This window comes from Myotis daubentonii, chromosome 17, assembly GCF_963259705.1.
Source record: "Myotis daubentonii chromosome 17, mMyoDau2.1, whole genome shotgun sequence".
Lineage (NCBI taxonomy): Eukaryota > Metazoa > Chordata > Mammalia > Chiroptera > Vespertilionidae > Myotis > Myotis daubentonii.
Window position 1 is genome coordinate 19,270,228 of NC_081856.1, and position 14,171 is coordinate 19,284,398.

General features: G+C 39.2%; 1 protein-coding gene across 1 annotated transcript in view; it reads left to right on the forward strand.

Moving 5' to 3' along the window:
• Positions 1-164: 164 nt before the first annotated feature.
• Positions 165-14,171, forward strand: part of VCPIP1 (valosin containing protein interacting protein 1) — a 28,907-nt gene continuing 14,900 nt past the window's right edge. The window contains exons 1-2 of the mRNA XM_059673001.1: positions 165-3,149; positions 9,982-10,068. Of these exons, the coding sequence (XP_059528984.1) occupies positions 446-3,149; positions 9,982-10,068 (2,791 nt within the window). The 5' untranslated portion in view covers positions 165-445. The remainder of the gene's footprint in view (positions 3,150-9,981; positions 10,069-14,171) is intronic.

The window sequence follows — 14,171 nt, forward strand, 5'->3', positions numbered from 1 at the left end:
TCCTCCTCTCCGCGGACGCTGAACCGCCTGGCCTCTCGGTACTTGTAGTTCTTGCAGGACTTAAGTTTCTGGCATTCCATAGCCAAGAGAGAGGCTGGAGGACTTTAATTCCCAGAGGGCAGAGCGGAAGCTGCGCCTGCGCATTGTCAGTGAGGGCGTGTATGTCTGTGTGTCTGAGGAGAGAGAGCGAGAGTGAGTGAGTGAGTGTGAGTGCGGGATAGGGTGGTGGCCGTTACGTTCGGGGCAACGGCTCCGGCAGAGGAGAAGTAAGAAGAGAAACAACGTCCGCCGCTTCCGCCTTCGCCTAGGAGGAGGAGGAGCTGGTAGGAAAACGAAAGCGATTCGCGCTGGGCCCGGACTAGACCGAGTTGGGCCGGTGGGGGTCTGGGCTATGAGCCTTTGAGGGTCGCTTGGGACGCGGAACGAGACTCGAGAGCCGAGAGCTATGTCTCAGCCGCCGCCGCCGCCTCCGCTGCCGCCGCCACCTCCTCCCCCTGAGGCACCGCACACCTCGTCGTCCCTGTCGGCGACTGCTCCGGGGATGCTCTCGAAGCGGAGAGACCGAAGAATCCTCTCCGGGAGCTGCCCAGATCCCAAGTGCCAGGCGCGTCTGTTCTTCCCGGCCTCCGGTTCTGTCAGCATCGAGTGTACCGAGTGCGGACAGCGGCACGAGCAACAGCAGCTGCTGGGGGTGGAGGAGGTGACCGACCCGGACGTGGTGCTACACAACCTGCTGCGGAACGCGCTGCTGGGGGTTACCGGGGCGCCCAAGAAGACCACGGAACTGGTAAAGGTGATGGGCCTTTCCAACTACCACTGCAAATTGTTGTCGCCCATTTTAGCTCGCTATGGAATGGATAAACAGACAGGCCGGGCTAAGCTTCTCCGGGACATGAACCAGGGCGAACTGTTCGATTGCGCTTTACTGGGTGACCGCGCCTTCCTCATCGAACCAGAGCATGTGAACACGGTGGGCTATGGCAAGGACCGCTCCGGAAGCCTCCTGTATTTGCATGACACCCTTGAGGACATCAAGCGGGCCAATAAAAGTCAGGAATGCCTCATTCCAGTGCATGTGGACGGGGATGGACACTGCCTGGTGCATGCTGTGTCCCGGGCCCTAGTGGGCCGGGAGCTCTTCTGGCATGCCCTGAGAGAGAATCTGAAACAGCACTTTCAGCAGCACCTGCCCAGATACCAAGCCCTGTTCCATGACTTCATTGATGCTGCTGAGTGGGAAGACATTATCAATGAGTGTGACCCTTTGTTTGTCCCGCCTGAGGGTGTTCCTTTGGGCCTGAGGAACATCCACATATTTGGGCTTGCCAATGTGTTACATCGCCCTATTATTCTGTTAGATTCTCTCAGTGGCATGAGAAGCTCTGGTGATTATTCAGCCACTTTTCTGCCTGGGCTCATCCCTGCGGAGAAGTGCACTGGGAGAGATGGTCATTTGAACAAACCAATTTGTATTGCATGGAGTAGCTCTGGTAGAAACCATTATATCCCCTTGGTAGGCATAAAAGGGGCTGCTTTGCCCAAACTGCCTATGAATTTGCTTCCTAAAGCATGGGGTGTGCCTCAGGACCTTATTAAAAAGTACATCAAACTTGAGGAGGATGGTGGTTGTGTTATTGGAGGAGACAGAAGTCTGCAGGATAAATACTTACTTAGGCTTGTTGCTGCTATGGAAGAAGTCTTTATGGACAAACATGGTATCCACCCCAGTTTGGTTGCTGATGTTCATCAATATTTCTACAGGAGGACTGGGGTGATAGGAGTTCAGCCTGAAGAAGTCACAGCCGCTGCTAAAAAAGCAGTAATGGATAATCGCCTTCACAAATGTTTGCTCTGTGGTGCCCTTTCTGAACTTCATGTTCCTTCAGAGTGGTTGGTTCCAGGAGGGAAACTGTATAACCTGGCAAAAAGTACTCATGGACAGCTGAGGCCTGACAAAAATTATAGCTTTCCCTTGAACAGTGTGGTTTGCTCATATGATTCAGTGAAAGATGTTCTGGTACCAGACTATGGACTAAGTAGCCTACCAGCTTGTAATTGGTGTCATGGCACATCTGTGCGAAGGGTCAGAGGAGATGGGTCTATTGTGTATTTGGATGGGGACAGAACTAATTCGAGATCCACTGGTGGCAAGTGTGGTTGTGGATTCAAACATTTTTGGGATGGTAAAGAGTATGACAATCTACCAGAAGCTTTTCCTATTACTTTGGAATGGGGTGGCAGAGTGGTCAGAGAAACAGTATATTGGTTCCAGTATGAAAGTGATTCATCTTTGAATAGTAATGTTTATGATGTTGCAATGAAACTTGTTACCAAGCACTTTCCTGGTGAATTTGGGAGTGAAATCTTAGTTCAGAAAGTTGTCCACACTATCTTGCATCAGACTGCCAAAAAGAATCCTGATGATTATACTCCTGTAAATATAGATGGTGCTCATGCCCAAATAGCTGAAGATGTACAAGGACAAGAGTCAGAGTCTCAGCTCCCAACTAAAATTATTCTTACTGGACAGAAAACAAAAACTTTGCACAAGGAGGAGTTAAACATGAGTAAAACCGAAAGAACTATTCAACAGACTATTACGGAACAGGCTTCTGTAATGCAGAAACGGAAAACAGAGAAGTTAAAACAAGAACAAAAAGGGCAGCCCAGGACTGTTTCTCCCAGTGCCGTTCGGGATGGTCCATCCTCTGCACCTGCTACCCCTACCAAATCTCCCTATTCACCAACAACTTCTAAAGAGAAGAAAATCCGAATAACAACTAATGATGGACGACAGTCCATGGTTACACTTAAGTCTTCAACAACCTTTTTTGAACTTCAGGAAAGCATAGCCAGAGAATTCAACATTCCTCCTTATTTACAGTGTATTCGATACGGCTTTCCTCCTAAAGAGTTAATGCCACCCCAGGCAGGAATGGAAAAGGAGCCAGTTCCTTTACAGCATGGTGACAGAATTACAATAGAGATTCTAAAAAGTAAAGCAGAAGGTGGTCAGTCTGCTGCAGCACACTCTGCTCACACTGTGAAACAAGAAGAGATTGCTGCTACTGGTAAACTGCCATCTAAGGAACTTCAGGAGCAAGCTGACAAAGAAATGTACTCCTTGTGTCTTTTAGCAACGTTAATGGGTAAGATGAATTTAACTCAGATAGTATTTCTTAATGGTGAATGTAATACACTTTTTTCTGTTTCTGTAAAAAAATCTGGTCATCATAAAACTATATTTTAGAAGAAAATTATTTTTTTAATCTTTTTCACAGTTAGTGGCTAGATATTTGTGTGTTTTTCTGTTGAGTAAATATTAGGAGGACATTTACTCCTAATGTGAAAATAGTGAAAATAATCCCTTAACACCAGATTATTTAAATATAATAATTTTTTTAAATTTTAAAAAAATTCTATTTACTTAATTGGGGTGATATTGGTTAATAAAATTATATAGGTTTCAGGTGTACAATTCTCTAATTCATCTCTATATTGTATTGTGTGTTAACCATGCCAATAATTCTTCTTTTAAATAGGCTTGTAATGTATCCATTTAAAGCCTTTTTCATTTCCCCCTCTCGGTTCTATTGAACCTGCCCACCTCTCTTTCCCCTTTTCATTTATTTTTAAATTTTGTTTTTCTGCATGTCATGTGATTTCAGGACTTCCTGTTTGATGAATTGCAGTTTCTGGTGTTTTTCTTCACACCACACTCCCACCTGATAGTGTCTCTCCTCCATTTCCTGTTCTCCCTTCCCCAGTTCATCACATTTTTCTTATTTGTAATTAGGATTAGTGTTCAAGTAATTTCCTTACTCAGTGACTGCCATAATTGTAATGAACTGTTGTAACGCATAAGAAACATGAAGAACAGATGTAGATGATAATGAGGTTGCTTCGAAGCTTTCTTTTTAATAATTAAGCATAAAGTAAAGGAAAATATATTATCAACAGAATATGTAGTTTAAAGGTTTCGATTATTTGAGATGTGATCCATTGATGCACTTCTTACATTCTTATTTGCCTAATGTATGTTTTTTAATTAGTGTTAATATGTTTTACATAGTAAGGCTTAAAGTAGAAGTAAAATTTAGATCTCTTACATATTAGAAGGGCCTTATTTTTGCTGAGATTAGAGCTTTCAACTAGAAAAGTGATCTGTGTTTTGATTCTGTTTCCAAGATTGCTAAATATCAGTGAATTGGACCTGACCTTCCAAAATGAAGATTATTTATTCTTGGCTTGTTAAATTGGGGGGGGGGGGGGGGGTCTAGTAGTTAATAGATCTCAAAACCCTGTACAAATTTATAACTATATATAACTATATATATATAAACTTGATATTGCTGATTTTATTTTGGCAGACATAGTCATTGAATTGGGGGATATGTAGGCATTTTATATATTTCTGTCTTAGAGTTTTTAGTTTCTTAGAGACTGCATGGAATAGAGGAAATATTGTGTGATCTTTGGAATCAGAAAGATCTAGAATTTTAATCTTATCTCCTCTACTTATTAACTTTGTGATTTCAATAAGCTGCTTAACTTCCCAGTACTTCAGTTGCCTCCTCTATACAAAATACCCCTTGTAGTTAGTATACAGAGTAACAATTTATTACTCCCAGAACTCTAAAAATTAAATAACATCAGCACAAAATGGATAAAATTAGATATTTTCAGAAGACACTTTTTTTAAGGAAAGCAATCTCCTTGATCAAAAACAGAAAAGAGGAGGCTTTCTTCAATAGAAGATGAATTTTTGAGGATGTGGTTCAGATCATAATTAACCTTGGATGCTCAGCACCTAGTATAGTGCCCAGCAGATAACAGGTACTCTGAAATGTTTTTGATTGAATTAAACACATGACATTAACATTATCTCAACAAAGGCTGTGCCAGCAGAAATGGAATGGATGGTTAGCACTGAACATTGAAAAAGATTTGAAAAGCAGAATTTGGCACTGTTTATACACTGCTGCACAAAAGGAAAGATAAATTACCTGTGGTTCATGAAAATTCTGGTAACTAGGAAGGTAATCTCTATTTAGGGGCAGGAATAAGTGGTCAGTCCTCACCATGGCCTGGCTGAAAGATCTGATATCCCTTTACTGATTTCATATTCATCAAGCATCTGTTCTGATCACTGATTTAGCTTCCTGATACAAATGTTGATGTACAGTTAGTTGAAAGTGCTAATGAGGATTAGGTGGTGTGAATGAGATTGTGATCAGCAGTCTAAAAGTCTGGTCAACAAGATAATATATTTTGTAACAAATATTAGTACAATATAATTCTGGTTTATAATTAGTCACTTTTTTATTTTGGTTTGAGGTTTCTGCGTCTGAATATCTGAGTAATAGACTGTGGACTGCCATGAGTTCACCAAGATAATGTCTTCCTTTTATGAACCCTTCCCTCTTCACTTCCAATATTTATGTTGCTGTCCTTACAAATTACAAATTTCTTTAAATCTTCTCCTTCCACTCAAACACAAAATTTGAAGATAAACAGTGTTTTGCTAATTTTATAGTGGTAACACTTGAGAGACTTTCTGCTTTAAAGTACTAAGACAGTGCCTGGCCTGTAATAGTCCCTCCATAAGTATTAATTTTCTACCTCTACTTATCTTATAACTGTATTTGAATTATATAGAAGATACTCTTAATAAAAAGTGGTGTGTTTGTAAGAATATCAAGTTGGGGATAGTTATATACACACAACCTTATGTAAAGAGTGCCAGGAAACTATTGCTGTTTGGATTGGAGTGGGCTGGAAAATGGAAAGTGACAGAGCTTATTTAGAAAATTGCAAGTTTCAAATTGCAGAAATTATTTTGTGAATTACCAAATGTGAACTAAGCTGCTGTTTTGGTTTAGAAAATAGCTCATCAAGCTTTATGCTGTTCAAATATCTGGCTCCTCATTTAGGTTTAGATTTAAATATCGCCTTCTTAAAAGAGGCTTTCTCCTTCTGATCACCTTATATAAGGGTTTGAGAGACCTTTATTTACCACTCTAAATAGGTACCTTCTATTCTATCCTCTTCATTTCTCTCATAGCACCTATTACAAGTTTTCATTATCTCATTTGTTGGCTTACTTATCCATTTGCCTCCCCCACTGTATTATAAATTCCACAAAAGAGATAGTAATCTGTTTTATTCACTGATGGAAACCCTATCACCAAGTATAGGGCCTGACAGTAGGTGTTAAGAAAATGCTGAAAGAATTAGTGCAGATTATTTCAGCAAAATGAATGTCTGCTATGAGTTAGAGACTGCTAGAGGTACAAAATTAATGAGACACAGTCCTTGCTTTCCATAAACTTACCTGAAGGATCCCAGTTGAGGGCATCCCATACTTTCATAGCTTTAGTTTTCATTATATAGCTTTTATATCTTCATTAAATAGGTAAATGCTTGATAGGGACATGTGCTTTTCCTTACATTATTTTTAAGTAGAATATTTATTAAATAGAGTTTATATCTATTTCTGTATATCAGTAAGACATTAAGTAAGTACATGAGTCTTTTGCTCAGTATAAACGATTCATGGAACTAGTCACTTTAATCTTATGATGGTAGTTTTAAAATGAAATAATATTTTGCCTGTAATTATTTCACATCTGCTTTATCCAGACCACTTGGGGGTTATTGAACAATTTTTGCAGGCTGTAATCTTTATTATTTATGTAGTAGTGGAGTGACTCTAATTCTGGTTATTGTTTTCTTGTGGATTTTTTTGTGGATTTTCTTTTGTGGTAGAGATGATAGATGGCATAGCATCCATCATAAAAACTAGGCTAATTAATTTTTTCTCATCAATGTATTCTACTGAGTTTCTAGTTAATTTTCTTTTTCAAGAGATAAAGACAGGTTTGTGAAAAACAATTTGTTGGAGTTGCTTTAATGGAGTTAGGCTACTTGTGATATTTACCCCATTCACTACAAAGTTGAGCGACCTTTCAGGAGTTGAGAAACTTGTTTGGTTTTTGTGTACTTTCTATCTTCCTGAAAAAAACTGTATGCATTTTTAATATACTTTTTTTTTTTAATCCTTGCTCAAAGATATGCTTAGAGAAAGGGAGAAGACAGAGTTTAAAGTAGACAATATTTTGTAATTTAATAGTGCCTATTGATGTTATAACTGCCTTAAGATTTTCCAGAATTATACCTGGGGTTCAGACATTATGTTTTTAGATAACATTGGATCTGAGCATCATTATTACATCTTGATATTTTTTCTTTAAATATTGGATAAAGGACAGTTTCAAATCTAGATAGTAGTTAATACATATTATTCTTTACATGCCCTCTGACCACCCCTCTAATTGATTTATATACAGCATATATCTAGTAGAGCAGTTATAAAGTTGATTTAAAAATAATGCATGCTTGGCCAATGTGGCTCAGTGGTTGAGTGTCAGCCTATGAAACAGGAGGTCACAGTACGATTCCAAGTCATGGCACATGTCCGGTTTGTGGCTCAATCCCCAGGGGTGGCCTGCAGGAGACAGCCGATCAATGTTTCTCTTTCATCAAAGTTTCTGTCTCTCAGATCAACTAAAGGACTTGTATGCATGCATATAAGCATAACCAATGGACATAAGACACTGGGTGATAGGGGAGGCTAGGGGACTGTCTAGGGCGGGGGGATAAAATGGATACATATGTAATACCCTTTGTAATACTTTAAGCAATAAAAAAAAAAAGTTTCTGTCTCTCTATCCCTCTTCCTTCCTCTCTCTCTAAAATCAATAAAAATATATTTAAAAAATAAAATAAAAATAATGCATATAGATGTATCTTTTTTTTAAAAAATATATTTTATTGATTTTTTACAGAGAGGAAGGGAGAGAGATAGAGAGTTAGAAACATCGATGAGAGAGAAACATCGATCAGCTGCCTCCTGCACACTCCCCACTGGGGATGTGCCCGCAACCCAGGTACATGCCCGTGACCGGAATCGAACCTGGGACCTTTCAGTCCACAAGCCGACGCTCTAGCCACTGAGCCAAACCGGTTTTGGCTTTATAGATGTATCTTAAGATGAATGTGGATGTTATAGTAAATGATGATTTTATAATATGCTCTGAAGATTAAGTTAAACATTGGCTTTGTTCCTTTCTATACTCAGTTACTTTTTTTTTTTTTTTTAAATATATTTTATTGATTTTTTACAGAGAGGAAGGGAGAGAGATAGAGAGTCAGAAACATCGATGAGAGAGAAACATCGATCAGCTGCCTCCTGCACATCTCCCACTGGGGATATGCCCGCAACCCAGGTACATGCCCTTGACCGGAATCGAACCTGGGACCCTTCAGTCCGCAAGCCTACGCTCTATCCACTGAGCCAAACCGGTTTCAGCTACTCAGTTACTTTTTAAAAAATATTTTTCTTATTGATTTCAGAGAGAGGAAAGGAGAGGGAGAGGGAGATAGAAACATCAGTGATGAGAGAGAATCATTGATAGGCTGCCTTCTGCACATCCCCTACTGTGGATCAAGCCTACAACCCAGGCATGTACCCTGACTGGGAATCAGCCATGACCTCCTGGTTCGTGGGTTGACACTCAACCACTGAGCAACATCGGCTGGGCTATACTTCAGTTACTTTGATACCTTTTATTTTCTTTTATATTTTTTTCAATTAGAAGATATATTTTTTTTTAATTCAAAGAATTCAAATATGTATAAAGTAAATTTTCAAAGTCCTGATTATGAAAGTAGTACTGTACATTATCAGATTAGAAAACAATGAAAGTAAGTATAAAGAAACAAAATAGCCCTGACTGGTTTGGCTCAGTGGATAGAGCATCGGCCTGCAGACTGAAGGGTCCCAGATTCCATTCCAGTTAAGGACATGTACCTTGGTTACAGGCACATCCCCGGTTGGGGGGTGTGCAGGAGGCGGCTGTTCGATGTTTCTCTCTCATCGATGTTTCTAACTCTCTATCCCACTCCCTTCCTCTCTGTAAAAATCAATAATATATATATATATATATATATATATATATATATATGTGTGTGTATATATATATATATATATTTTTTTTAAAAGAAACAAAACAACCACATTCTACAAACCAAAAGTAACTTTATGTTCCTTCCATTCTTTTTTAAAAAAATTATGTTTTTATTGATTTCAGAGAGAGGAAGGGAGAGGGAGACAGGGATAGAAACATCAATGATGAGAGAATCATTGATCTGATGCTTGCTGCGTGGCACCTGGGGATTGAGCCGAAACATTAGTTACTTATCTTCAGCCTATTTACTTTTCTTTCTAGCCCCTTCCATTGTTTTTATTTGGCTTTAACATAAATATAGACAATACAATTTTATATTATTTTTTAATAAATTATCTTAGTATCCTTTGAGCTGTATTGAGTTTTCAGATCTATTTTGTTTAATATGCCTCATATTTGTGTAATTGTGAAGACATTTTTTAATTAGCTCCTACATTTAAAAATTGAGAGAATTTGCCCGGTTGTTGTAGCTCAGTTGGTTGGACATCCTCCTGTGCACCAGGAGGTTGCTGGTTCAATTCTTGGTCAGGGCATATGCCTGGTTTCGGGATCAATCCCCAGTAGGGAGTGTGCAGGAGGCAGCTGATTGATGTTTCTCTTTCATCCTTGTTTCTAGCTCTCTCCCCCTTTCCCTTCCTCTCTCTGAATCAATAAAAACATATTTTTAAAAAATACACATTTAAAAAAATGCAGATTTCCAGCTTCTTATGAAAAGCCATTTTTGTCTTGAAACATTGGGCCTACACTTTTCCATGACAGTACTTGGCAGTGGCTGCCATCTTTAGGTGGGTCATGCATTTCCTAGTGTGCTATAGCCTCATCATTCCATATTATCTCCCTATATGTTATACCAGGCTGCCTTGCAATCTCTGTTAGTGGCTAATCCATATAAAACAACCCTGGTTGAACACTTTTGTTTGTTGCTAATACTGTATCTGTTTTTATCTTACAGGAGAAGATGTATGGTCTTATGCAAAGGGGCTTCCTCACATGTTCCAGAAAGGTGGCGTATTCTACAATATTATGAAGAAAACCATGGGTATAGTAAAATTCTGATTTTATTTTTAGATAATATCTTCACTCAAGGTGTTATAAGATTAAGAAAGTTCAGCTAGTATTCTAAAACTATTTCTAATGTTAATTTTAGATATGTATTCTTTAGCAACCTAATTAAAAATGGATTATTCTGATATGCTCAGCTGTGTTTTCTGCTATAATATTACTAATAATCTATCACTTTCTTGTTCCTATTTTCTCATTTAAACAATATATATGATTCTTAACTAAAGACAAATTGTGAAATTAGAAATAGTTTTATTGATTTCAGAGAGGGGGAGAGAGAGAGAAAGAGAGAGAGCGAGAGAGAGAGAAAGAAAGAAAGAAATATCAATGATGAGAGAGCATCACTGATCGGCTGCCTCCTGCACGCCCCATACTGGGATCAAGCCTGCAACCCAGGCATGTGCCCTGACCGGAATTGAACCATGACCTCCTGGTTCATAGGTCAACGCTCAACCACTGAGCCATGCCAGTTGGGCAGAAGCAGTTTGGTTTTAATGCTAGTGACTATCCCAGAACCAGATAAATATAGTTTGTTGTATTGTGTTTTGGCTATGATTATTATACATGCCCCAGTGCTTTCTGGATTTTAGGACACAGCTCATTTATATTTTAGTACTTTTCACATTGTGTGTGCATTGTTTATAGAGGCATGTGTGAGTATATAACTATATATTCAGAGTTTTAAGATTTTGAGAGAGAGGATGCCAGTGTGTGTTTGGAACACACATGTCTTTTTAAAATTACGATGTGAATGCTTTGGTTTCAGACTTTATCACTCTGGCTTATCTTACCTGACCTCAGTAGACATTAAGTGCATAATCTCTATTTTATCTCTTTCTTACTTTTTTTTTTCATTCTTAACCCTACCCCCACATCAACTTGGCTGTTGTTGAAATGTTCAAACATATACAAAAGTAGCAAGAATAATAGATTTATAATGAGCCTCTATTTACCCATAACCTAGCTTCAACAATTATCAGTACATTTCTACCCCCATCTCAACTGGACTGTTAAAAATAAATTTCACACATAATATAATATCTATGAGAACTTCATATAACTCTTATATTTTTATTTTTAAAAAAATAATTGCAATACAATTATCACATTTAAAAAATATAACCAAATATCAGTGTTTAAATTTCCTTGAGTTTTGATTATGTAAAAAATTTTTTTTTCTCTTGGGTTTTTTGAATTGGGGACCAAAGAATGGCTTGCTTTCTCCCTCCCTCCCTTTCTTTCGAAGGTGAGAATATTAAAGCATAATTTATATATAGTAACTAGGGGGTGTGTGTGTGGGGGGAGTGTCCCTCAGCCCAGCCTGTCCCCTCTCACATACTGGGAGCCCTCAGGCGTTGACCCCCATCATCCTCCAATCGCAGGATTGGCCCCTTGCTCAGGCCTGACGCCTCTGGCCTCGGCGTCTGGCCCGGGCAGCGGGGACCTGCAGTGGCAGTGGGGGGCGCCGCGATCGCGCAGGCTCCGCCCCTGCCCCTGCAGGATGCCTCTAGCTGAGGCATCCGGCCCGGGCAGCGGGGACCCACAGCTGCAGCGGCCCCGCGATCGTGGGCTTCGCTTTAGGCCCAGGCAAGGGGCCCCTAGCTCCTGGGACTGCCAGCTTCGACCGTGCCCAGCTCCCATCGCTGGCTCCACCCCTACTTCCTGCTATCACTGGCCAGGGTGGAAAAGGCACCTGATTCTCCGATCATGGCTGGGGGGCAGGGCAAAGACGGCCCCAGGGCCGCCTTTGCCCTGCCCCCCAGCTCTTAGCTCCCCCCTGGGTTTCCGATCACTGTCAGTGGCAGGGGGCTTCTTCCTGCTTTCCCTTTCGCCTCCCTGCATTGTGCCTACATATGCAAATTAACCGCCATCTTGTTGGCAGTTAACTGCCAATCTTGGCAGTTAATTTGCATATAGCCCTGATTAGCCAATGAAAAGGGTATCGTCGTACGCCAATTACCATTTTTCTCTTTTATTAGTGTTGATATTCTCCTGTTTTAAGTGTACAGATATATAAATTTTGATAAACATATAGTCATGTAACCACTACCACAATCAAGATAGAGAGAATATTTCCATCATTCCAAAAAGTTGCCTTACATCTCTTTCTAATTAATCCCTTACCCTTACCCCTAGACCCTGGCAATTACTGATTTGATTTCTGTGTCTACGTTTGCCTTTTTCATATCACCATATAAATGGAATTATAGAGTATAACCTTTTGTGTCTGGCTCCTTTGATTTAGCACAGGGGTTGGTAAATTGCCTGTGGGCCATATTAGGCCCACTGCCTTTTGTATATAAAGTTTTATTGAAACATAGCCACACTCATGTTTACATATTGTCTGTGACGGTTTCAAACGACAGTGACAGAGTTGAATAGTTGTGACAGAGGCTTTATGGTCTGCAAAACCTAAAATATTACCATGATGCCCCTTGACAGAAAAAAATTGCCAATTTCTGTTTTAACCTAATGCTTTTGCAATTCATCTGTCTGATTGCATATATTAGTAGTCATTCCTTTTGATTGTTGAGTAGTATTTCATTGTATGTATTCATCACATTTTAAAGAATTCATAACCAATTGAAGGACAGTTGGTATGTTTTTTTTATTAGCAGTTTTTGGCCAGTATAAATATAGCCACTAAAAACATTTGTGTGGACATGTTATCACTTCTCTTTGGTAAATACCTAGGAGTGGGATTACTGAGTCATGTGGTAAATACATGCTTAACTTTATAAGAAACTTTGAAACCATTTTCCAAAGTGGATGGACCATTTTATATTCCTACTAGCACTGTATTAGAGTTAGCCAATTATAGAATTCTAGTTACTCTGTGTCTTTGTCAGTACTTAATAGTATCAGTTTTTGTTTTTAAGCCATTGTAAAAGGTTTATAGTACTATTTCATAGTGGTTTTAATTTGCATTTTCCTAAAAACGGATGATACTGAGAGATTCTTTTCATGTGGTTATTTGTTATCTTCCCCCCCCCCCCCCCCATTTTAAAATTAGTTTGGATTTTTAAAAATTGAGTTTGGAGAGTTCTTTACATACTCATTTATTAGATAAGTGTTTTACAAATAATTTTCCCCAATTTGTAACTTGTCTGTTTTCTTTCTTTTTTAAAAAATATATTTTATTGATTTTTTACAGAGGGGAAGGCAGAGGGTTAGAGAGTTAGAAACATCAATGAGAGAGAAACATCGACCAGCTGCCTCCTGCACACCCCCTACTGGGGATGTGCCCACAACCAAGGTACATGCCCTTTACTGGAATCAAACCTGGGACCCTTCAGTCCACAGCCGACGCTCTATCCACTGAGCCAAACCAGCCAGGGCTGTCTGTTTTCTTTTTATTATTATTATTATTATTATTATTATTATTATTATTAGTTAAGGTATTACAAATTTGTCCTCATCCCCCCTCATATGTTTTCTTAATAGTACCTTTCGAGGAGTAGAGCTGTCTAAATTTGATACCAATTTAACATTAAAAAAATACTTTTTTTTATTGATTTCAGAGAGGAAAGGAGAGGGAGAGTGAGTTAGAAACATCACTGATGAGAGAGAATCATTTATTGGCTACCTCCTGCACACCCCCTACAGGGGATCTATCCCGCAACCCAGGCATGTGCTGTGACTGGGAATTGAACCCAGGACCTCTTGGTCCATGGGATGATGCTCAATCCACCGAGCCACCACAGCTGGGCAACATTTTTTTCTTTTTAGGATTTATACTTTTTGTGTCCTATTCAAGAAATCTTTGGCAATCCAAGGTCACAAAAATTTTCTTCTGTGTTTTCACCTAGGAGTTTTTTAGTTTTAGTTAACTTAGATTTATGATGTATTTCAAGTTGATTTTTTATATATATTGCAAGGTATGAGTCAGGGTTCTTATTTTTTATTTATTTTTAAAATCTTTACCTGAGGATATGTTTTTATTGATTTTTAGAGAGAAAAACATCAACTGGTTGCCTCCCCTATACACCATGACCAGGAATTGAACTTGTAACATTTTGGCATATGAGAGGATGCTCCAACCAATTGAGCCACACCTGCCCAGGGACCTTTTTTTAAATG